At 44.3% G+C, this 26,333-nt stretch overlaps 1 protein-coding gene across 1 annotated transcript in view; it reads left to right on the top strand.

The window, feature by feature from the left end:
• The window catches only part of PRKX (protein kinase cAMP-dependent X-linked catalytic subunit), a 115,292-nt gene that overhangs the window by 67,165 nt on the left and 21,794 nt on the right, over positions 1 to 26,333 (top strand). Inside the window, exons 2-3 of the mRNA XM_066599912.1 lie at positions 12,802 to 12,970; positions 19,322 to 19,585. Of these exons, the coding sequence (XP_066456009.1) occupies positions 12,802 to 12,970; positions 19,322 to 19,585 (433 nt within the window). The remainder of the gene's footprint in view (positions 1 to 12,801; positions 12,971 to 19,321; positions 19,586 to 26,333) is intronic.

Raw genomic sequence — 26,333 nt, 5'->3', positions numbered from 1 at the left:
TGTGTGTGTGTGTGTGTGTATATATGCATATATATATAATATAATTTCTTTTTTCCTGTGTGTATGTAACTAAAGGGGTAGTTTGGGCTCTTTTCAACTAATAACCTACTTTCTGTATAGGAGAGGTTATATGGCTTTAAAATTGAGTTTATAGGTCTCTAAAATTGATTTTACCTATCCGCAGGATAGGTCATCAATAGCTGATTGGCAAAGGTCTGTCACCCACAACCCAGCTGGCCAGCTGTTCTCCAGGCCACTGTCAATCTGTACTGAGCAGGAAGCAGATAGCTCTGTACATTGTGCAATGGCCAGGTGTAGTATTGCAGCCACAGCTCTCATTCACTTTAGTGGGTGCTGAGCCTGCAGTACCACGCCTGGCCACTGCACAAAGTACAGAGCTATCCGCTTCTGTACAGACGGATAGCTGGCCTGGCGAACATCTTATTGGCTGGGGTCCTGGGTAGCGATCCCTTACCAATCAGCTGTTGATGACCGATACCATGGATAACAAAAGTGAAATCTAGAGTCACCATCTCCTTATGCCTCTCATTTGTTCAGTTTCCACAGCGCACAAAAACCAGCAATGTATTGCCTAAACAGACTTTCTAAAGTAGCCTGTTTGAAAAAGGATTTTAACAGAAATGTTGCAATTTTGAGTGCCATGGGAATTTAATAAACTAGTAGCATAAAGAGATGCTGACTCAGGATTATCTTTCAGATGAATGATGGTAACATGGGAGGCTCACCCCTGGTATGTGAGTCTATTTGACTGGAAGGATTCTTCCAAATACTCCAATTGGACCAACTGTTGCTGTCCCTACCTGTTAACGTATTCTATCCTGTAGGTAGGCCATCAGTTTTTAAGACCTGGAGAACCTGTTTTAGGATGGTTGCATTTGGCAAGTATTGCCTTACTTGTGAACAGCTGCCACATCTGACAGCCATTCATGTGGCGCAATCATAATGGGAATTCCTATCTCTCGCTGACTTCACATCTGTAGGGTTGTTGAGTCGTCTTCTAGTCCTGTCCGTGATATAGTGATGGAAATTGGTTAGGTAGAGGGACAGGACTGGATGTTGCAGTGAGTAGTTGGCACATCTGCTGTCCAACTCCCTTTGGTTGAAGCAGGGCATGCTCGGTATGCCCAGACGAAGTGGTTGGTGGAAGTGGCTGCAACTGGTAAGCCTAATGTGCTAATAATGTGGGTGTGCAGCATAGATCACAGAGGGACCAAGGAAAAATGTTGAATGTACCTTGGGGACTTTCGGGTTGGGCTTGGCAGTGGATGGCAACTGTTGTAAAAGTTAGGGGGGATCGGAAAAGGTAAACTTCATACTGGGAAATGGTGTCGCTGAAAAAGGACACAAAATATGAAGATTAGACTAAGTATCTTTCCAGTGCTTCTACAATACTTTAGGAAGTGATGTTTTTAGCTTTTCTCTCATATATTGCTACTAAACCTAAAACTGGCTAGATCATATCCCTACCACTCCTAGAACAAGGATCCCTACGATAATCTGCATATAGTGACGCTTATGTCGGACTAGAGGGTGGTGTCAACCGGGCGGATGAAGATACATCTTGTTACACACCGGTTTGGCCGGGGGATAACTGCTGTGGCAACACCTGGGGAAACCTCTCCAAGTGGGATACCTGCTTTGCTGCGGGGTCCCCAAGTCATTAAATACACACAGTCCTGGTTGTGTGACTGCTGACCCTGAACGGGGCCGAGGCGCAGTACCTGAAGGTCTGAACAGGTGCATGGTAGTAAGACAAGCTTGAGTCACAGGTGCATAAATGAGGTTCAGGTTATGAATTAGGGCAGGCAATAGCAAAGTCCAGAATATAGAGCGGAGGTCAAGGATGTCAGAAACAGAAGCACACGAATGGGGGCTTTGTCACAACAGTAAGAGACCACTTGCTTAGGCATTCTGCATAGAGAAGATGCCTGATATACCAGGTGGTTGCTGGTGATTGGTGAGGATGACCATGGGGAGTGGGAGCGTGTTCGCGCCCTGCGGGCAGAAGCCTGAGGGCGACCATGTGACAAGTCTGGCAGCAGATGAGCGGTAGCACAGTGCGTAACGAGCGGACAAACCTATTTTTCCCCATGTCACGGCCCTGTGATATCGGAATCCATTCTGCTCAAAACGAGCTATTCTACAGAACTGCAATAAAAGGTTGTCTCACACTAGTGTTAGTATAGCGTATTCCACACGCGGAATGTACTGTACCAATCGCCCATAGGCAGCCATGTTGCCACTCACAGTAAGTACGCATAAAAAAAATTGCAGCATAAACCATATTGGTGCGCATTACATGCTCATACACGCCAAAATAGTGCATGGCGATTGGCAACACGCAGCAAGTACGCAACATCATTGTGCGGAGCACGCAGTGAATTGCGTCCGTTTTAAGCCCAGCCTAACTCCTATACAAGTGTAAGTTCAACAAAGGTGCATCTAGAATGTATTTAGACATAAGTGCCTATTTTGTAATTCCCCGGTCTGTTTAAGAGATCCCATTGGCAATGCTACGTGCCAGGTCTGTAGATTCGGATTTGCTAATCACTCGCTTTATCTTCTTAGGTGCTGCATTTTTGTTTCTGTGTGTTGATGCTAAATGTGACACGGCTCTAACCCTGCTGGCTGGACACTTGCCTAATCTCCTGGGTAAATGATTGCACTGAACGCTTCCAGCAGGACCTTTGTTAGAAGTAGCTGTGAGCTTCCTATCATTCTCTCTGAATAATCTTTCCCCGGGGACAAAACTTAACTGGATATCATAAAGTTCAATGTCTGTTTTCATTAAAAGTGTCACTTCCGAGCAACTTTATACATTGTGGTTAGTTAGAAAAATAAATAAGGCTAAAAAAAGTATCCTTTTTTTTCGTAACGCAGTGGAGGCAGCCATTTGTATTGTTTCTCATGAGAAATTGGAGTAATCGTAATATTCACCACCGTGAACGTCTCTTAAAGGGGTTTTTCACTTAAAATAATATTGCCCTATCCTCAGAATTGGTCATCGATAGTTGATTGTCCAGGATCCGTCATTCTGGACCTCGGCTCATCAGCTGATTGTGCTGGGATACTCGGGTCAGAGCGGAAGCTGCTGCTCTGTCCTGTGTAGTGGCTGGTGCTTGTAACTGCAGGCGCAGCTCTCACTGATTTTAATGAGAGCTGCACCTGCAGTTACAAGAGTCAGCCACTACAGCAGCATTGGAGCAGTGGCTTCCGTTCTGACTCCTGTGTGTTGTGGCGTTGACAATGGTTACCCGATCAGCTGATCGTACGGGAGTCCAAGCAACAGACCCCAGCCGATCAGCTATTGATGACCTGTCCCGAGGATAGAGTAAAATTCATTTGGCATAAATAGTGCTTGGTAGGTGCAGCATTATCAAGTATTATGGTTTATAGGTGGTTCAAAAAAAAAAGTTGCTTGTAAGGCCCTGTGGGGAGTCCCCTCATCACTGAACACAGTGTTCAATGTGAATGGGACTCCCCGCGGGGATGAAAGAATCCCCTGCCACAGCTGTGGCAGAGGACCGCGATGCTATCCCATTGCTTTCAATGGGGAGAGGGGTGCTTGAAATATAATCCCTACCCCGAAAATCATCCCTAGCTGTAGAAAAAAAAATCTTAACTCTCCTACAAGCGCTGTCCGTCTCTTCTCCTCGTCCCTAGTGGTCATTTTCTTTCTGGTGGTCGGGGATTGAAAAATCCTCACCTCCTGAAAGCACTGGCTCTGGTTTGGCTGAGTGCTGTGACCAATCGGAGGCAGCGCTCAGCCATTCATTAAATGACAGCTGAGCGCTGGCTCTGATTGGTTCCTGCACTCAGCGAATCACAGCCATTCAATGATTGAATGGCTGTGATTGGTCCCTGCGCTCAGCCAATCAGAGCCAGCTCTTACAGGATGCTGGGATTTTAAAATCCCCGGCCAGAAGAAAATGATGCAGAACAGTGGCAGGGAGAAGACTCGTCGGAGCCCGGACAGCGTTGCTAGGGGAGTCAAGATTTTTTTTTATTTCAGCAGCTAGGTGTTATTTTCAGGGAAGGGCTTATATTCCAAGCCCTTCCCTGAAAATTCCTGTGGAGGTTGCCTTCATCCCACTCCTTCGAATGGGGCAGTAGCAGCAGCGGCCCCATTGAAAGCAATGGGATAGTATCGCAGTCCTCTGCCACAGCTGTGGCAGGGGATTCTTACATTCCCGCGGCATGTCCCCTCATCACTGAACACTGTGACAGTGCTGTCACAGTGTTCAATAATTAGGGGACCTTCGTGGAGCAGATGCTCCAGTGAAGGCAACGTTTCATGCGCAAACTTTGCCCGTCATGCGAGCAGCAAGGTTTTTTCGCACACATAGGTGTGCGAAAAACATGCTCGTCTGAATGAGGCCTAAGGGTGAAACCCCAGAAAATGTGTGTACTTTTTTGCAACCATTGCTCCAATGCATCCAAATACCGTATATTCCGGCGTATAAGGCGACGGGGCGTTAAAGACGACCCCCAACTGTCACCTTATACGCCGGGAATACAGCGGAGCAAAAAGAAAAAATCATTACTCACCTCCCCCGGCGTTCTGGGACGCTGCTGCAGGCTGTCGCTCCCTCCTGGTCCCCGGCAGAGCATTGCTTTCTGGACGCAAGGCCGTCAGCCAATCACAGCCATTCAATGACATCATTGAATGGCTGTGATTAGCTGACAGCGTGTGTTAGCCAATCACAGTATTAGCTTTCTGGAGGTGGGGATTTCAAGCCCTGTGTCCAGAAAGCAATGCTCTGCCGGGGACCAGGAGGGAGCGGCAGCCTGCAGCAGCACCGCAGATCGCCGGGGAAGGTGAGCAATGATTTTTTTTTTTGACACTTTCTTTTTTTTTTGTATTACCGGCGTATAAGACGACCCCCGACTTCAGAGCAGATTTTTCGGGGTTCAAAAGTCATCTTATACTCCGGTATATACGGTAATCATTTTTTTAAAATGCAGCAATTTTGCAGATTGCTACATCTGTAGAAGCACGGAAGAAGCAGCGGACAGTCACGTTCCCATTCATTGTGCACATGACCACTCAGCCAGCCACTTTCAGGCTTCATCAGCTGTAGGCGAAGCACCGCTGAAGCCTGTGTATGGTTGAGTGATCATGTGCACAAAGAACTGCATGAGACCTCTCACCACTTTTTCCGGGTTCCAGGCAGCGGGGCTGAAGCGCTCAATGGGGGGCTGCTGGGATAAGTGAGTATTTCTTTTTTTTGTTAGTTTTTTTTTTTGTTATTTTTAAGCCCTTTTAACTTTTTTTTTATTAAAGCCTCCAAACAAAACTTTAACACAACAAAAGCCCATGAGAAGTTATTGAAAGGGTGAACAAACTGTCACAGAACATTTTCTTAACAAGTTGTCAAGTTAAACTTTGCTCTATCTGAACCTTTTTGTACACATTCCCCTTGCAGACCAATGTATGTCCGTGACCATAGACTACCAAGAGACCACTGATGCTGCAGTCATATGTTGCTTCCTTCCATCTCACTTATTTTCTTGATTTAGCTATACACTGTAGATGAGGGTGGTGGTGGAGTGTCATGTTACTGCAAGATCAGACTATAGTGTTTGTAGTCTGTAACTATGGAAACACATAGGTGTGCTTAGGAGCTGTATACAAAAAATGGTGAGGCTGCTTTCTCCTCTGCGGCGGGGGTTCCGCTTTCCTTCTTTACCATGGGAGTAGTAAAGGCAAATCCTGTGGCCAAACAATTCCGTCTTATAACTGCACCATACGAACCAGATTAATTTTAATGGGGTCGTTTGATTTCCACTCAACTATATGTATGTATGTGTGTATGTGTACGTATATACATATAAATATAAAATAGAAAGAGACGGAGATAAGGTGGCTCAAAAAATATATACACACTGTAAAGGCCGATTTACACGCAGAGATAATCTTTCAAACTATTGAAATATTGCAAGTGTTAGCCATCATTTTCCATAAAGTACTAATGCCCATTAGTACTTTACCAGCTTCATCTGCGTGTAAATGAGCCTCCTGGAGCTGCTTGCAGAGCACAGCAGGTGGTCTGAGCTCTTTTAATTAGCTCCATTGTTCTGGCACAGGCTGCAGAGAGAATGCAATGATATCTCCTGCTTCCATGGAGAACACAGCATGCTGTCTAAACAATGGTTTTAAAGCTCACTTAAAAATCATTGTTCAGACGAAAAGTGCACGATGGTAGCATTTACACGCAACGATTATCGCTCATATGCCATCATGTTACGTATTTTGAGCGATAATCGTTGCGTGTAAATGGGCCTTAATAGCGGTTGTCTAAGTCCTTTTTTTAAAATCCAAATTAATTGAATTATGGCAGCAATACATAGTATTATCAGGTCGCTAAAGATGTCAGTAGTCGCACGATTGAGTCAGATAAAATAGCGGAGGCAGGCTTGACAATCCCTGTGGATGCTGTAACCAATGTTGTCTGTGCAGTAGTTCACTGAAATCCGAAGTGATTGGATGGTAATGGAGACCACTCTAGACACCTAATGTGATTGCAGAAGTCAAATACCGTGTTTTCCTGAAAAGAACACCCTGTCTTACATTAGGTTTTGCCCCAAAAGAGGCACTAGGTCTTATTTTCGGTGTTTGTCTTGTTATACTTACATAGTAGGCTTGGTCAGGTCCTCCCACTGGTCTTCGGAGCTCCAGCGCAGTTGCTTTAGTCCTTGGCCATTTATAGAAAATCACTTCCTGGTTATGGGATTCATTAATCCCGCCTCCAGGAAGCAATGCCTCTGATTGATTCTCGAGCGCTGCTCAGCCAATCGCAGCCATCAATTTGTGTAGGTGGAATTTTTATTACCTTTTAAAAAAAAAAAAAAAAAAAAAAAATGTAATGTAACTAGTGCTTATTTTCAGGGTAGGTCTTATATTTCGAGCCTCCCCAAAATCTGGGTAGGGCTTACTTTCGCGGAAACACGGTATGACTTACAGCTATTCTTTGATGTCTATAGAAATCTAATAATGAGATGTTTTTTATGTTGACGTGTTGATGTATTTTTTGGGGGGCAATGTATACGGTGGGTCCTAACGGACAGGCCGAAGATACTTTTTCATCCATACTGTACTCTACTGGTAAGGAGTAACTATACATTCCAGTACGTTCTTCTTATACCTGTCAGAAGAAGTTGTTTGTTGTGTGATCATTATCTCCTAGTCTCACTTGACATTGAAGCCCCTTCCTTAGCCCGGTAGTTTTGCATTTTCTCAGTGAGTTGCTGTGTATTATTCCGTCCGCCGGTGCGGAGAACAGTGCTGGAAGCTCGGCCGGCTATATTTATCTCCCATAACAAGCAGGTGAAGGTGTTGCGGCTATGTTTTTGATGACTTGCGTGTGATCTGAATGTAAATTCTGTTTCCCCGAAGTAAAATGATCTTGAAAGCTGATTCATGAAATAACTGACATTGATTTAGGAGTTTGCATCGTTTATTTTTTCTGAAAGTCAAATGTGTCAAAAATTTCCATCGGCTTTGAATAAAAATGTATTGTCTGCGAGTAGAATTAAGACGTACATTATGCGGGGAGGCGGTACGGCGTAGCGTGTGCTTATGACTATGCATTTGTTTCGTGGAGAGTGTAAATCCCAGAGTTGTAACCCGGTGAGTCAGAGCACAAGCGATGTCATTAACTTACATGTTCATTAATTTGGACTCATCAGACTTAATTGTCTTTTAGTCACAGAAATTAAAAAAAAGGTGTGGGTGCAGCATACTACAGGCCTAGCCAATTTCATTCTAGTTAAATGTGGGGTAGTGTCTGTAAAGGTAGGTTCACATGGGTGCAAATGTGAGTCAAGACGTGCACCATCGGTGCAGAAAAGCGCCCCCCGCACCTCCACATTCTTTGCGCTATGAGCGCAGCCTTTAGTGTGCACAGCGCCACTGGTCAAGCGATGGTTCTTCTGTATCACCTGACCAGCAGCGGTGATCAGCTGATTGCTTGGTCGGCTCACTTACAGAATTGGGTTATCTTCATGAGTCTACGCCTTTAAATAGAGTGAATGACTTGGACTGCTAGCTTTACTTTGGTTTTACTGTCTACTGTATGTAAAGATGTTGTCTTATATAACCTTTTTTTTATAAGAGGAAGAGCTGCACAATTTTCTAATATACTTTGTTTTGAGTCTTGATCACCCTTTTTGTTAGTGTATTGGTGTCCGTAAAGAGGTGTCGGTCTGGAGATCAGGTCAGGAGAGAGATCTGTGTAGCTGTGGTTCATACTTTGTATTAAGCCTTAGCTGAACTACATTGAGTGACCACTTTACTAAAACCACTAGCTCTTTCACGATTGGAACTTCCCTGTATGGAAGTTAGACAAGTAACCCCGGAGTGCAGCATAAAATCAAGTTTTCTGTGGATCAGTTTGTGTGAATCCACATTAGATGGGAAAATCGAACAATCTGAATGACTTCCTACTAGAGATGAGCGAGCATACTCGGTAAGGCGATATACTCAGAAGAGCATCGCCTTTTTCGAGTACCTGCTGGCTCGTCCCTGAAGATTCGGGGGGGCCGCGGTGGTGAGCGGAGGGGATCCGAGGGAGAGGGATCTCTCACTCTCCTCCCGGCGGCCCCCCCGAATCTTCAGGGACGTGCCAGCAGGTACTCAGAAAAGACGATGCCCTTTCGAGTATATCGCCTTACCGAGTACCCTCGCTCATCTCTACTTCCAACGATGCCTGATCATTGGTGCTAGACTAGCTGGGGCTGGGATTTAAAAAAACGACCAACCTTATAGGGTTTTCTTGTGCAACGGTATGGAAAGTATATGGTGAGATTGAGGAAAAACATACAAAAGGGGATCCTGTTGCAACTTGCTGACAAAACATTTGAGATGAAGATGTCAAGAGTCATTCCGATGAAGAAAATTGCAGCTGAATACAATGCTGGTGTACCAACTGAAATGTCCAAACAAACAACTTGTCATTCGTTAGTATGGATGGGCTAGAACAGCAGATGACTAGTTGGATTGCATTGGATGGCTAAGAGAAACAGAAAAGCAAGAAGTCAATGGGCAAGAGAGTGAAAAAATTGGATCACTGAGCAGTGGAAAAACATCTCCTGGTTAGATGAATCCAGATTTCTGTTGCACCATGGGGTGGAAATATGATGCAAGCAGCATGATTTGATGAACCCTTCCTGTCAAAGCATATCTGTACCTCTATCTAATTTGCGGCAACTGCAAGAAGCTTCCTGTTCGTAAGGGCCAGTATTCCCACAGAGCAATTTTAACACCTGGTGGAATCTATGTCACAATGAATTGCTGTTGCTCTGAAGACCAGTGGAAGTAAAATATGCAACTGGACTGATACAAAAAAAACCCTTGTCTAATATGCTGTAGGAAAACCTTTTGGCTGTCAGAACTTGGGATGGCATTCTCCAAATGTAAATTCGACCAGAAGTCAGAAACTGTGTAAAGGTTTGCTCATCCGACCAAATGACCTTTTTCTATTGCTCCATAGTCGAGGTTTTATGACATTTACACCACTGTCTTCTCTGAGTAGCATTTAGATCACTGATGATTGCATTTGGGAGCAAGCTGGTAACAGCAGATGAGTGGCTCAAGCCCCTGACCAATGGAACCTTGCTGCTCGGGCAGATGCTCACTTCTGCTTGGCAGCATCTGGGTCATATTACCCCCACTTAAAATCAGTCTCGGTATTGGTGCATCTTGTATCCACCAGAGTGATGGGTGGAGACATGGGCTGGCCGGCTGGAGCTAGAGGGATTGCCCAGAGCTACAGATTGGCTAGCGGATAGACATCTGAACTGAGGTGAGCTGGGACCCCGCTCTGCTAAGCTCCTGCAACTATTATCCTCCTGCTCCTGGCCCCATTGATGGTCTACTTCGGGCTGACTACTTAACCCCCGCTCTCCGGCATGTCTGCTCCCCGCTGTGGCCAACTTACCAACGTTCCTAGCCACTGGAGATTTTTAGCCCTACGTCTCAAACGAACCCAAACCCTCACCATCACCCTAAACCCTAACCAGCAGCAGCTTCTCCTGAATGCCAAAGCAGGACGCCTGTATCTGGCATCCCGGTGCCATGACAACGCACCAAGAGCTAGGGAAGGTGTGTATCCACTAGCCAATCCGGAGCTGTGGGTGTTCCCTCTAGCTGCAGCTGGCCAGCCCATGTCTCCACCCATAACGCTGGTGGAGACGAGATGCACCAGTACCATCAGTCTCTACATGTCTTATTGATATAGTTAAAATTTACTGTCAGTATTGTGAAATATGATTTATAATCCTATGGAACTTAAGGCATGCATTTCGTACGGCGTTTCCATATTTTTGTCCACCCCCTGCATATCTAATGAAGTGGCCATTCAATGTAGATCGGCACAGACTTTCAACCTCAGTAATAAACCACAATGTTTCTGCAAGCAGGAGAGCTGAAACACAGTATTCTAATAGAATATTGCAAAACTTTGTATTCTATTATCATTCCGTAAGGTTTGCTTTCATAAATTTGGAACCCCTATACATCAGACTGAGAATCTGAAATCCTCTTTGTAACAATCGTCCGCTGTAAGAAACCGCAAGCGAGAGAGAAGTGACACATTTAGTTGTGACTCTAAGGGTTACTGACAGCACTTGTAAATATAACCATACATTCTTCTATTAATAGTCTAACATCACATCAAAATGTGTCTCCCCCCTGGGGAGCGCTTCTGGTTAGCCTGACCTCAGAGTCCTCTCTGCAATGTACGGAGAAGATCCAGAATACCGCTACTGTAGTCAATGGGTTGCTTTCATATCTTCATCAAATGTTTAGTTTTATTCCGCACCGGCGCTGAGCATATAGTTATGTTGTAGCGGGATTACAGGAACGGGAACATCCAGTAGGTCTTTTTTTCTCACCATCTACTCTGATGTTATTGCTTGGTCCCAGCTGAGATGCCCTTGTCATTACTGGTTGCAGCATTACCGCTAAATAAAGAAACCAAATCATGTAAGGACACATTCTTGAGTTATTCTTGTCTGTCAGGTTGTGAAAAATGTTGAGCCGTATTGTTTCTAGTCCCTTCTGAGAAATGTGGGTGGTAACCCTTACGGCTGCTATTACAACCCTCGCATGTGTGGTCACCCACGCTGCTTAAGAATGTGCCTAGTTATGCAACAATGTACAGCCCCAATTCCAGAAAAGTTGGGCCGCTGTGTAACATGGAAAGAAAATAGAATGCAAGGAGTTGGAGATCTCCTACAAGGATATTTTATCCAGAATAGAACATGGAACACATCACAAGGGGAAAGGGAGAAAGTTTTCCATTTCATTAAAAAAAAATTAATTTTTTAGAAATTGTTGGCAGCAACACATCTCACAAAAGTTGTCTACCATTGTGTAGCATCTTTTTACAACAGTCTGTAAAGGTCTGGGAAGTGAGAAGACTAATTGCCAGAGTCTTTAAAAAGGAATATTGTCCCGTTTTTGTCTGATATAGGATTCTAGCTGCTTAATAGCCAATATTTTCTATTGGTGGACAGTCTCTATACTGCAGGCGGCCGGTTCAGCACCCGGACTCTTCTTCTGTGAAGCCATGCTGTAGTGATGGATGCAGTATGTGGTCTAGCATTGTCTTGCTCTAATATACAAGATCTTCCTTGAAAAAGATGACGTCTGGATGTGACCATATATTGTTCAAAAACCTCTATATACTACTCAGCATTGGCAGTGCCTTTCAGAATGCGTAAGTTGCCCATGCTGTAGGTACTGATGCAACCCCAAACCATCAGAGATGCAGGATTTTGAGCTGTGTGCTGACAACAAGCTTGATTGTTGTCCTCTCCTCTTGAGTCTGCAGGAGTCATCTGACCAGAGAATGGTTTTTCATTTTGCCTCACTCCATTTTAAATGAGCTTTGGCCCAAAGAAGAAGCCGGCGGTTCTGGATTGTTGGTATATAAGGCGGCTTCTTTGCATGATACCGCTTTAACTTGCATTTGTGGATTGCATGACAAACTGTATTTGCAGACAATGGTTTCTGGAAGTTTTCCCGGGCCCATGCAGTGATTTGCAATACAGAATCATGCCTGTTTTTAATGCAGTGATGCCTGATCGCCGGTATATCTCAAGCATCCGATATTGACCATCTGCCTTGTCCCTTGTGCACAATCTATTGATGATATGTACTGTAGATGGTGAACTATTCAGAGTCTTCACAATTCTACATTAAGGAACATTTTTCTGAAACTGTTCCACAATTTTTAGATGTAATTTCTCACAAGTGAACCTCTGACCATCTTTGCTTCCGAGAGACTCTGCCTCTCTAACGTACTCTTATTATACACAGTCATGTCACTCAGTAGAAAATTGACCCTCCAGCTTTTTTCATTAGTACCACTTACTTTTCTAGCTTTTTGTTACTCCTGGACTGACTTTTGTGAGATGTTTCTGCCATCAATTTCTAAATTGATTTTTTTATTGAAATGGAAAAATATCTCACTTTCTCCTTCTGATATGTTCTATGTACCATTGTGAATACAATAGTTATTTACATTTTACACAGTGTCCCAACTTTTTTGGGTTGTTAAAGTAGATGATGTATTAACACATTGGTCAGAAGTACCATTTTGCAGTGTGGGCATTACTTTGGGAGCCGTAATAGCGGCATTATTGGTTATAAACCATGTTTTCTAGAAGCTGAAATTCCAGACTCCCCGGCCATAGAAAGGGTATGGATGGGGACACAACTTGTATAAGAAGTGCTCTGTGGGTTGTGATCCTAATGCCTTTGTGTCTCTCTTTCAGGAACTGGAACATTTGGGAGGGTTCACTTAGTAAAAGAGAAAACGGCAAAGCACTATTTTGCACTAAAAGTCATGAGCATTCCCGATGTCATTCGTCTAAAGCAAGAGCAGCACGTACATAACGAGAAATCTGTCCTGAAGGAAGTGAACCATCCGTACTTAGTCAGACTGTAAGTATTGGAAACCTTTCTGTTATCAGTCATCTGCCACAAACCCGTCATAAAAATATCCATTAGCATTTTTCTACAATCCTGCCATATTAGTGATGTCTCATATATAAGACCACTATATTCATGAGCACAGCAGAGGAGGAGGCCAGGAAAAACACGGGAAACCTGCGTATATGCTGCGCATTTACGCACAAACTCAGTGCGGTTTTGTGTGTTTTTTAACAGGTTGGATGTAGCAGCACTTTTACTTTTTTCATCCATGCTAGCTAACAGCCTAAACCTTTTATTGGGTTACCATCACACGGGCGAGCGTGATATCGGGCCCAGAAATCTAGCCTGATGATATGCTCGTCAACGTGCGTTTTTTCCGTGGATGCGATGCGCTTTTCATGCAAAAACGCCTTGTATCATTTCTAGGCAATTCCGATCCTCCGGCGCTTGTTTCAGGCACATCGGAGGGTCGGCAAGTGTTTCACGTTGTTTTCATTTGGTAACATCACATCGCACTCGCGTTCACCTCGCACGGCATTTGATGTGTTTGACTTTCCCATTGAAAACAATGAGCGATGCGTTCCGAGTGACGCGAAAATATAGTACATGCATCGCTGTGAGGGAGAACAGCACTCGTGTGTGTGACTCCATTCAAACAAATGGAGTTCATATTCGCGTGTCTCGCAACGCACAAAACTTGGGCGACATTCACACACGTGTCAGTGTAGCCTTAGGCCTCCGCTTCAGCAGCAATAACCCTCCATAGCATGCTATGGAAAAGTGATTCCTCCTGCATACAATTGGTTTCCGCTTGCGGAGGAAAAATCGCAGCATGCTTCATTTTCCTGCGGTGTCCGCCCCCCAGGACCATCCTGAATTGACATTGCAGACGGGCCGTAGATTCTGAGGTAAAAGCAGGAGTTTTAAAAAAAATTGTATTGCGCATGACCAACGGTGAGCCATGCGGACCATCCGCAGTACAGAGAAGCATGGGGATGAACGGTACGCAGGGTCGCCGGCTGCGGTCAGGGACGGATTACGTCCAGGATTCCACAACCAGAATCTGGAGGTGCCATGTGCATGAGGCCTTAACCAGATAGTCGCTGCAGAGAATGGCTTGTCCGTGCATTCCAAAAATTACTTTCTGATTTCAGTGGACCGTGGAAAGTATTGTTTCAGGTAAAAAGACGACTACCTCGCTTGCTTAGGCGATGTTCACACTCTCGCTTGCTTAGGCGATGTTCACACTCGCATTCGGGAATTCCATTTTCCTGGCCAATCATGAGAACAGGAAAATGTAATGCTAGCTGGGAATGGATTTGTCTCATGATGTAAACTGGTGGCACCTACAGACCCTATTAACGCCACGTGCACACAGCCAGGTCGGATTCCGGATGCGGCGACCCCCTGCGTACCTGGCCATTTATTTCTCTTCTGTGCTGCGGATGTGCCAACCGTTACACATGCGCACTACAGAGTTGCCCACAATAACGCGGATCCTGCAACCCTTCTGCAGTGCTCGCTGCGGAAGCGCTGTGGGACGGACGGCTTCCATGAACTTCAATGGAAGCTGTCCGTGCGAGGCCTGCACTAGAATAGAGCACGCTGCGATACTTTTACCCCGAGAGCGGAAAATCACAATTGATTTCCGCTTGTGGGCAGAGAAAAGCGATTTTGCATAGCATGCGATGGCAGGTATTTGCTTTAAAATCTGCGGGCGGACGCCGGCCTCGGATTCCCCACTGCAAATACGGCCGTGTGTGTTGGGCCTAACTATAATGGAGTACACCAGGTTTCCGTAATGCTACCCAGCATTGTCTTGTACAAAATAGTGCAGCATGTTGTGCTATGGGGATTTTAATGTAGAAATAAAGCCGCTGGCACACATGTGAACAGAGTCCTAGTCAATCTGATCACCGAGGAGCTGAGAGCCCATTACAATCAGTGCATCCTTAGGGGGCCTGTCATCAGAAAATACGCTTTAAAGGGGTTGTCTCGCGAAAGCAAGTGGGGTTCAGCACTTCTGTATGGCCATATTAATGCACTTTGTAATATACATCGTGCATTAAATATGAGCCATACAGAAGTTATTCACTTACCTTCCCTGCGCTGGCGTCCCCATCTCCATGGCTCCGTCTAACTTCAGCGTCTAATCGCCCAATTAGACGCGCTTGCGCAGAAGGGTCTTCTGCCTTCGGCTCGGCAGCAGCGGCGTTCTGGCTCCGCCCCCTTGTACGCGTCATCACGTAGCTCCGCCCCGTCACGTGTGCCGATTCCAGCCAATCAGGAGGCTGGAATCGGCACACGTCATGGGGCGGAGCTACGCAATGACGCGTACAAGGGGGCGGAGCCAGAACGCTGCTGCTGCCGGACAGACCCGAAGGCAGAAGACCCTTCAGAAGGGACGCCCAGCACGTGTATGAGACCTCAATGCTGGGAGCTCTCACAGGGGGTGTCGGCGAGAGGGAGAAGAGGCTGGGCTTCATCTATGATATGTTGACTCGGAGGACTGATGGCGCTGCAGGACATACCGGGGCGTATTTACTCATACTGTCTAAGTTAAACTGTATTGACCTAGACAGTCTTAAAATGTGCCATGCATCTTATCAGACAAGTTGGAAAAACTGTCCAAAAGTGTCTATAAACACTTGATAAATGTCGCAACAGTTTATTGGCGTGATTTGCGACAAAAAAAATGGCACTTTTTGAATAGTAAATAAACCCCACTATGTAGTTATGATGATTTAATGGCATTGGATGTTATTGAGTGCAGAGCTGCATTCATCGCTGAGCACTTTGTTATGCAACTTGTCACCCAGCTTTTGGGCAGTGGCACAAGTGTCATACATCTGACCTTTTGTGTTGCCAGCGGCAGTGGATCTATGCCGGCTTACAAGATGATTAATCCGGTAGATTACTGAATACTGTGTAATAAAGGCCTGCACAGCACTTTTTCAGCAAAGGACAGGACACTGAAAAACAGAGGAAAATAACACTGAATTCTTGTTTTTAGAATCCACATTATTTCGCTACCTGCTGATCTATGGAGCAAATTTAGTTTAGCAGCCGTCCATATTTCAGCGGAACCTTTTAGAGGACACTTTTATACTGTCATTGCTTCTGTTCCCGCATAGAAGTTGGCACCTTCTTAGTACTAAAAGTGCAGTGCAGTGGTCTGACCGGGGAGAGGGCTATTAAAAGTTGACTGTTAAATTACATTTTTAATGAAAACAACAAAAGTAATAAAGAGAATCTTTCACCGGGTTTGTGGCGCTCTGAGAATAGTGTAGAGACCAAGGCTTTGATTACCGCAGTGTCACGTGTTAATATGCGGTAGTCGTTGTATAAAACCACAATTTATCAGGTGCCATGTAAGCCAAGCACAGATAAGCCGATGCCAGATGTGTCTGGCAGCAGCTTACGTGTCTCTGCCCACTAAAAACACATGGGCGCTCGTCTGAACTGCTCATTCATGTAGAGTTCCCATCAAAATGATTGCTAATTAGGTTTATTTGCCAAATGTACAAACTTTTAGCTGTCAAACAAGAACAGTTTAAATGGCTCAGCGCAAGTAATATAACAAGTGGTTTCTTCAAATTCAACACAAATTGCCACTTTTAATGACTACTGTAGTCTCAGAATTATTCAACCCCTGAACAGAAACCCTCATAAGAGCACACATTTGCAAATCCAACACAGGTTGGTCTCGAGCACACCTGATGCAACTAATCCAGGGCTTTGTTAGTTGCCTCAGGTGTGTTCGAGAAATACACATCAAATTTCTGGACTGACTACGTGTTTGTTGACTGTGATATTTGATTCCATGTTAGAAATATGGCTAAGACAAGAGTGGTTCCAAAAATTAAAGGGCCACTCCAGCAAAAGCACATGTTTTCCATGCCTTCCGTCCTCACCTTGATTGCCTGTCACACTCTGGGGGTCTTCTCTTTGAATTCTAGCCACTTCCATGCCTTTCTGATGCTTGTTTAGCACCATCTTGAGAGTTAAATTTTCTTTTTTTACTTGTCACTTTTATTCAATCCCATGATGCGTCAGCCCAGCCTTAGTTTTTGCCTGCAGGGTCAGACCATTTAGTTATGATTACCTTCTATAGTCACCTAAAAAAAACTACAGGCCATAAGTATGCAGTCAGAAGGTAGAACTGCCATTTCCTCTGCTATAACTGTGTGACTGGAGCTGTGTGATCATAATCAGTAACCGTTACAGGAATGACTGTGTCGACTGCAGGCAGTTACAGTAGTAGATCTATGTAATGGTATTAAACAGACTGAGAAATTGATAAGAAAGTGAATACATAACCCCAAGTAAAACTGAGCTGGTCAGAATTGAGATTAGAAGACCATCTGCAGAAAAAAAAGGCTGGCAAATTTATATAGAAAGGTAACACTAACTCACTTATACTGGAGGGATATACTGGATGTCCCTGGTGCAAGCACAGAGTCGTGACCATCCCCTAGGGTGACGACACATCGTGACGTTTTCTTGGCAGAATGTTTTTGCGGGGTGGTTTGCCATTGCCTTCCCCAGTCATCTTTACCCACCACCAAGCTGGGTACTCATTTTACCAACCTTGGAAGGATGGAAGGCTGAGTCCACCTTGAGCCGGCTCACTGAACCATGCGGGAATTGAACCCACAACCTTCAGGTCATGAGTGAGAGCTTAGGACTGCATACTGCTGCCTTAACACTTATCTATATAAAGGAAGTTGGTTCCCCTTGTTCAGAAATGAACCCATCTTTTCCTTAACTTATGTTAAGTAGTGAAGGTCTATATCAGGTACATCATTGACTCCACTGCATAAACCTTTGGACCTTGACCATAGCAGTGGCTGATTTTGAAAAACAAAGCAATACACACAATGGGGAAATTTCTATGGCAAATGCACCAGGATTCTGGTGTAAAATGCAACAAAAACTAGTACGCATGCTGTGCAGAAGATTTGTTACGTGTTTTGCCCCTTGCTAGACATATTTAAAATGTGTCTGCCAGGAGGTGTGGCTCAGTGGAGTCGTAGAATGTCACCAAATTTATCAATGTTGTATACCACAATTTTGGTGCAAATGCTAGTCTAAAACCAACCAAAAAGTGGCATAGTTAGAGAAAAGTGTCTAAAATGCCCATGAAGACTATCACACATGTGCCACTGGGGTGAATTTGGTAAATCTTCTGCTAGTATCCTATAGGTTTATGCTTTATTTTAGCCAATATTAATGGGCCACTATAGAGAAAACACATCTTTTCATCCGTGTACCCCTCACCTGATTTGTCTGTTCTACTCTGAGGGATCTTCTCTAAGCATTGCAGTCACTTCCGTGCAGCACAGCCTCCTGTCTGATGCTTGTCAGGCTTCATCTTGATGATGTTTTCATTTTCCCTATTCTGTTCCACCAACCCCATAATGCAGCGGCACAGCAGTAACTAGAGGCCCTGTTATCCCTGTCTGCAGGAGAAGACCGTTTACTTATTACTTTTTATGTTCTAGATAAGCTACAGACCATAAGCAGCATATAGTCAGAAGGATGAGTGGTGATCTCCTTCATTATAACTGTGTGACAGGAGCTGTGTGATCATCATCACTAATTGTGATAGAAGTGTCTGCGCGCCCCTCTGAAGATTTCAGGCTCCTTTTACATGGAGCTATAAATTGTACAAGCGAATGATGACAGAGTTCGCTCTTGTTCGCTCATGCAGTCTGTTTATACAGGCAGATAATTCACATAATTTAACGGTTATTTTCGAGTCTTTCTGTGTAAAAGGGCTATACGTGGGGTAGGGTCCAACACGGGGACTATACAAACTGAGAAACTGAGTAATTTGAGAACACATAACCCCAAGTAGACCTGATATGGTCAGAGTGAGCTCACATGACCACCTGAGGAAAAAGAGGCCAGGAGTATCAAATAGAAAGGGATAACGAACGAAGGTAACACTAGCCCACTTATATATATAACGGACGGATAGCTACATAATGCTTAAAAAAAAAATCACCAAGTCATTGTTTGTCCACCTGTTTGTCCACCCGTTCGCCGAGTTAGACTTATACTTAGGCTTAGAGAATAGCACTGGATTCCCTGCAATGTGTGGCGTATTCCTGTGAGCTGCTCACTAATGGATCCAGGAACTCTGACTCGCCTGTTTGTATATGCCATGTACGTTTTTGTTAAAACTCAATAAAACTTTGGATTTAAAAAAAAAAAAAAAAAATCACCAGAGTGGCCTCTTAATAAATCTGCCCCAATGTTTTTTAGAAGGTTTTTTTTTTTTCTTTTCTCCCTTTTGGTAATTGAAGTTCTTCTTTTTGCTTACCATTTATCTTTTTGTCCTCTTTATTCCTGTAGGTTTTGGACCTCACACGATGATCGCTTTTTATATATGCTGATGGAATATGTACCCGGAGGAGAACTTTTTAGCTACTTGCGTAACATGGGACGTTTTAACAACAGCAGCGGACTGTTTTACTCTACGGAGATTATATGTGCAATAGAATACTTGCACTCCAAAGAAATTGTTTACAGAGACTTGAAGCCTGAAAATATATTGCTGGATCGGGAAGGTCACATCAAACTTACAGATTTTGGATTTGCGAAAAAGCTTTCAGATAGGTATCCTTTACGTTCTAATCATTGCAAATGCTTCATTACTTGCCCTGCTGGGGATTTGGCTTTTATTTCAATGGGTAGTTTTCCTAGCAGGGGAAAAGCTATTTTCATGCCAATATAACGGTGATTATTAGAATATGTTGCAACAGTTCAATCATCAAGTTGTTTTTTTTTTTACTATTATGCCAAAATACTATTGTAGATTTCTGGTGGTTAATTTTCTGTTAATTTAATTTTCTGTTCACTGGCAATTTTGTTGGCTCAATCAGCCGATTACAATAGGATCAGTTGACAATATAATGTCTATTACACCTAGGAGATGATTCCCGACTTTAGCTGTTGTGGGAACAAGGATCCTGCAGGTGAAGGCCCTTTTACCCTGCTAGATAAATCAGAATGCACATGGGACCAACGGTATATCGTTCACTTGGCATGCTTGTAAAGTGAACCAGAATTGGGTAGTTTTGATCATTCATTGGGTCAAACCCATGGCTCTAGTCAACCCTTCTGCCACCGCAGCAAATCATTACGACGCCTTTTTATACTACAGGGTTTGCAGAAGACAAAAGATGATCTTTAGATCTGAACGAAAATTCCAATCAGCGCTGCACGCTTTTACACTTTACAATTATTGTGCGATTGATCTCATTAATCACACGGTTATCATGCAGTGTACAATGGTCTTTAGAAGAAGTGATCGCTGTCATCATAGTAATCATTCATCCAACAGATATCTATGACCTCTTTCCTCTTTGGCTTTCTTAATAGAATTCCTTGGGTTTATCCAAACCAATGACTCTAAAGTATTGTTGACCTAGAATGTTGGGACCCTTTCATTTTGTGTTTGAGAGATCCACTATCCCCTTAATTTTTTTTTAAGTTCTTATTAAAAGGAGTATTTGATCTCAACACAAAGGAGGGAAGAAACACTGTCTAAGGGAATGTTAGAAATGTTTCTCTTCTACGTTCTTCAAGACCCAGTTGAGTGGATCTTCTGAACTCGATGTGAAAGGGGCCTTATTTGGCTGGAGGTCATGAATGAGATCTTCATGCTTGCTTCCTCCACGGCACGTCATTCCATCTATAGTAACGTCATAAGCTGTCTGGTGTTCTGTAACATGGGGTAACCCCTCAGCTGATCTTGCATTATCTCACAAGGATGGTATTTCTGTTATGGGCTCATAGTCTATACTGAGCATTATAAGTGTACCTGGATGCAGGTCACTGGTTAATGTAGTCAGAACTTGGGCATACCGTAGCACCACACGGGAGAAACATACTTCAATGACACTCTGCAAACTTAAAGGGAGGAATTGCACTTACACAACAGAGGTTTGACAGCAGACTGGGTGAATGTAGAGAACAAAATATACACATTTCCTGCTGACCATTATGAGAGGTGTGCCTGTGTCCGTGTATTCAGGGGTCAGGAAGGGTATCGTTCCTACTTAAGGAGAGCATGTAGAAGGTGTGAGGAGACTTAGGCCTCCTTCCCACGAACGGATTTACGCCGCGTAAATCCGCGGCAAAAATCCGCTGCGTTGCCCCCTGCTATTAGGTTCTATTGAACCTAATAGCACAATGCTCACGATGCGTAATTCCACCGCGGAATTACGCACCATGAAATCTCCCGTTCTCACCAGCAGCATGCTCTATTTGCCGCGGGTGTACGCGCTGACGGCTTCCATTGCAGTCAATGGAAGCCGTCCGTTCACGCTATCTCCCGCTGCAACCAGCGGAAGATAGCGTGAAAAAACGCTTCCCCGCCTACCGCCGCGCGTCACGTGACACGGCCGGCCGCGTCACGTGGCGCGGTGGGCGTGTCACATGACACGACGGCGGTGGGCGGGGAAGCGTCTTCACGCTATCTTCCGCTGGTAAGTATGGGGTCTCTGGGGGGCGCCGTGACGGGCTTCACCGCGGAATATTACGCGGCGGAGCCCGTCACGCTCGTGGGAAGGAGGCCTTAGAAGGCCATCCATGCTCCTCTGGGAAATATGCAAATGAGAAGATACTCTACAATGCTTCTACTGCACAATGTATTGGAAGGCAGCATTCCTGCAAGTTAATGTCAGACCTTTTAACAAACCTTGTAACAATGACTGGGAATTATGAAGCAAGTCTATTTGCATATTTCCCAGAGAAGCATGAATGGCCTTATAAGTTGTCTCACGCTAGGTGGTCTCCCTTAGGAGACTCACCTCTATAGCCCTCTTGCTAGCCAAGCCAGACACCTAGTGCACACTGATGAGGGGCAATGACAGTGGTTCTCTCCTCCTTTTGGTGAAGACTTCTGGCTTTGGCTCATAATTACAAGTCCTATTTCATATCGTGCTCCACACTAGTAGTGACTACAGGGTAGCTTGACTGCTCCCCTGTTTTCCAGTATTCTTGGTGTAGGTCCATTAGGTCTAAGTACCACACACAAGGCTAGAAAGTTTTCGAAGTTACTTAACTAGATGGCAGTGGCGTTCCTTTTGTCTTCTGGGTATGTTGGACATTTGTGATTAGAAGTGGCTTTCTTCTCTAGCGTGCGCTCTCCAGTTACTATGACAGTTTTCGATTTCATCCCTTTGTTGTGCTAGTGTTTCTCACTGTAGTTTCACATCCGTTTACTTATTTATAGATCAGCTGGCTTCCTGGAGGAACAGATTAGTTGTTGCCTAGTAAAGGCGTGCAATTAGCTAGATGATGGTAAAACCTAAAATGAGCAAGTGTTATAAGACAAACCTATCTATTCTAAACCATCTCGCCAATTGTTCTGTAGACCAGTGTCCTATATGTGAGAGGATTCGTGAAATTCGATATTCACTATTTTCCCCCTATGGAATAAACACAAAGACTGTGAGGATCCTCCAAGAAATGTTAATGGTTACCCTTAGGTTTTTCAAGCTGACCCATTTTTATAACTTGACAGTATAAAAAACTGTGAGATTTTTGTAGGGACCATAAAACCCCTTTATAACATTGACTGGGCTCTTGATCATATTGGCATTGGACTTTCCACTGTCATGTTTAACGGAAAGAATAGTTCTGCATGCAGAGAGAGGGGGGTTTTTTGCTATGGAAATGACAAAAACCATGACTGACCCCATTATAAGTTAGTGGGGTCTGTTAGTAGGTGTCGAAAAATCCGACATTGAGTTTTGTTTACGTTATCAATGGAGGCCATAATGGAGGTGTGAATAGCTGCACGACGGACCACCTTCTGTAAGCAGGTGGTCCTCATCCTTAACCTTCCACCATTACATGTTTACTAGTGTAAAGCAGATCTGTCAGTTTATGACGTTTTTATGTTGCTATGCAAAAATGTCAACCTGCAAGAGGCTGCAACTATGTGATACTTGAGCAGTAGGTCGAGGCAAAAATGTGAGTGTCCTTCCTAAAGGGTGTGGCTTGTATAAAAGGGTGCTGCTAAATGTATTCAAACCCTCTCTGTTAACCCTTTCCAATCCAATTTGTATCCTGGTTTTCCTAGGGGGCTTACTCTTTATCTGTCATTATACAACATCGCTATCTGCTGGCTAAAGCCAGTACTGCATGGGGTGACACGTTGGATAGGCTCCAACAGCAGAAAGGCTGACAATATACAGTAAGAGAACCCCAACGGATGTCTTCTAACATCGGAGCTGTACAGTCCTAAAATCATAATGTCTTAAGACATCAGACAGTGGATTGGAAAGGGTTAATATTAAACCCTGATCGCAACCCTAAATTAATTTTGGACTTCCTTAGTATATTCAGGCTTCCTATAATATCAGACTAAGACTAAACGCCTTATAGTAATATCAGACCCCCTAAATATATTCATACTCCCTATATTTGTATCAGACTCCAGACCCCCTGAATATAATCAGACCCCAGATTAGGTTAAGGAAGAATGCAGTCCCCAGACATTACTATATACCTACACTCTGGCTCTGAGCAGGCACTGCTGCACTGTGTCGTGCCGGCTGTTGGATGCACCTCCACATACTATGTGCTGATCCTGCACGCCATCGGGAACCACGGCAGATGTGCCCAGAGTTGAACAAGAGCTGGGAGCAAGGAGGGTAGGTGTACTGGCTGCCATTTATTGGATGCATCCATTAGATAATGGTTAATTTGGGGGGGGTTTTGTTTGTTTTGTTATTTTTGTATTCCCTCTCTGGGAACAGATTGCCATCTATGTATCACTAGGTGACTGGGTGAGGGACGGGGTGGTTTCACACCTGTTTATGAGGGTTCAATTTTCTTGCTCCAAAACAGGAAAGGGGAATGGCTTCTTCTGAGGTATCCGAACAGTGTTGAACGGCCCCCATTGACTATAATGCGGTCCGTTCGGTTTCCCCTCAGCTGTCCGGCATTTTTCCGGAAGTATAAATCCTACGTTCAGCACTTTTTCTTTCAGTATTCTGTGCCGGATTTGCGACGAATCCTCTGAACAGAGGCTCTGGTGCAGATGGGAAACCACCCGCAATGGGTGACTCCCTGTAAAAGTGGGCGAGTTGACGTTCCCTATAATAGTAGAAAATTGTTATGAAAAAAATGTACAAAATAAAGGATCCCCAGGGCTCCTAAAAACCAAAATATTATAGTGGTTGTCGGACTTATTTTTTAAAACCCTTTTCATTTCCCCTGCGTCTGGCTGTATTTTGGCAATATACTTCACTAGGTCTTTTGGCCCAATGAGGTCCTGTGAACCTGTCACATGGGCTTCCAATATGTTTTTGGGACGTTACTGATGACATCCCATGTCGGGGCCTCCTATGGGTCACGTAAATAACCAACATTACCACTACAGACAAGGTAAACAGACCAACCATTGCCACCAATGTATGTGCATGTTGGAAAACCCCTTCAACTTATAGAAGGTAAACACTGAACCCCTAAAAGCTGCTCCCAGCCATACTTGGCGTATAACGGGTACGTCGTGCGGTGATGGTGAACGCAGATATAAAGTCTGCTTTAGTGTTACTATATGGTTACCAGAAAATGGGCTAAATTTTTTAAGTATTTTTGTTTTTAGCTTTACGGGCGAAAAGCGTTAAAATAAAATAACTGTTAGAAATGATTTTTTAATTTATTTTTTTTAAAAGCTGCAATGGTAAAAAAAAAAAACATCCAGAAAGCGAACGCATGCTGAGACAAACCTGTTAACTGGACGGCTGTACCTTAACTACAGGTTAAAGCATCCCATCCGTCAGATCCTGGTTTTATCGTACGTTTATAGCCCGTGGCGGTGGGGGATAAGTGGTGTCTGGCAGCTGCTTATTGGAACCCATCCTTCTATATAACGACCATCTGACTGAGCATGTACGGGGAAGAACATTGCAAGGGATCTGATATGTCAGACACCTGGGGGGGTCAGGGACCTCCATCCACAATGGAATTCCAGAACGAATGCTTCTACGGAACATATTAACCCCTTTGTTGCTGCTCAGAAACTTGTTAATGAAAATCTGACGCTAAGCGGCCTGTGCTCTGAATGGGGAGGAGGAGGATAAGGTATATCTAGCGGGGGCTTATCTCCCTTGAGAACAAAAGGATAAGAATCCGACATATCCAACCGTTGTTTCCCATGGCATCTGCGGGTAAAGGTGCTCATCGGTCAGACGACGAATGATAGTTGTTCACTTTTTATTCGACACTAGTTTTAGGCAGGAGTAAAAATCATTGTTGGCCTGTTCACTTCTAGTTAATACTGTGAATGACTGAACGATTTCTCGTTTGAAAGAGCCAACAATGTATCTGTCTGTGTAAACGGGCTGCCCGAGCGAATGCGCCGACTCTGACAACTTTCACTCATTTGCTCGTTCAAACAATAATCTGCTCATCTAGAAGAACTGTACGGGCTCCTTCACATACGGAGAGAATGGAGGTCATTGATTTCAATGAGTTTGCTCACATTCCCATGTTTTGCACATGTTCTACTTTTCTGTCCCCATGGAAGTCAATGGGGGTGCGCAAATGCGTGCAAAATACGTAAGGATATGCGTGATACACTGCTTAATTCTGCTGGAAAAAGGACCCATCTGGAAGTAGTGGGCCATTTTTAAGTGGTGTCTTGTTTGCCGCGCGCAAATAAATATGCCCTGTAGGCGGAAAAAGTGTAGTAAAATACACCGATGCACGCGCAAAAAAGCATAGTTTATTCTGCAAAAAAAATTTGCGTTAAGGCGCGTGCAAATACGCATGCGCTTAATTGAAAGGGCCCTAACTGCTGCGACACCCTCATGCATATTTGACGGCGGTCTTTACCCGCTGAATTCGGTGTGTTCATCTATTGTATGAGGCCATTTTTTCATCTATAAGAGACCTTTTCAAAAACCCCTTTTTATGACATCAATGGAATCTACAGCAACGTCATTCTAACGGGGGGTGGATATATTTTTAGAAGGGGACTGGCAGCTGAACTTTGGTTAGAGGCTTTAGGACTACTGAGTCATGGCCGTCCCATTAGTCCGGTCGCCTTTACCGGTTGTTGCTTTTTTCTGAGATTACATAGTAAGATTGAGAACGGAAACGCACGTCCATCTAGTTCGATGTACAGGTTACTATAGGAGAAATGGACACGTTTTATAGACCCCAAGGTATTCATGTAGCCAAAATACTTGCATACTTTTTAGTACGTCTTTAACCCCTTAGAGGGAACTTGTCATGTCCCCACGGCGCTATAAACTAAGTTTTGATGCTGTTGGGGGATGTATTTGTTATAATCACCCGCCCTGAGATCCCGCGCTGTCACCCGGTGAAGATCGCGAGGCGCAGG

The sequence above is a fragment of the Eleutherodactylus coqui genome, chromosome 4, assembly GCF_035609145.1.
Source record: "Eleutherodactylus coqui strain aEleCoq1 chromosome 4, aEleCoq1.hap1, whole genome shotgun sequence".
Taxonomy (NCBI): Eukaryota; Metazoa; Chordata; class Amphibia; order Anura; family Eleutherodactylidae; genus Eleutherodactylus; species Eleutherodactylus coqui.
Note: the sequence above shows the minus strand (reverse complement) of the source record. Positions and strands in the feature narration are given on the sequence as shown.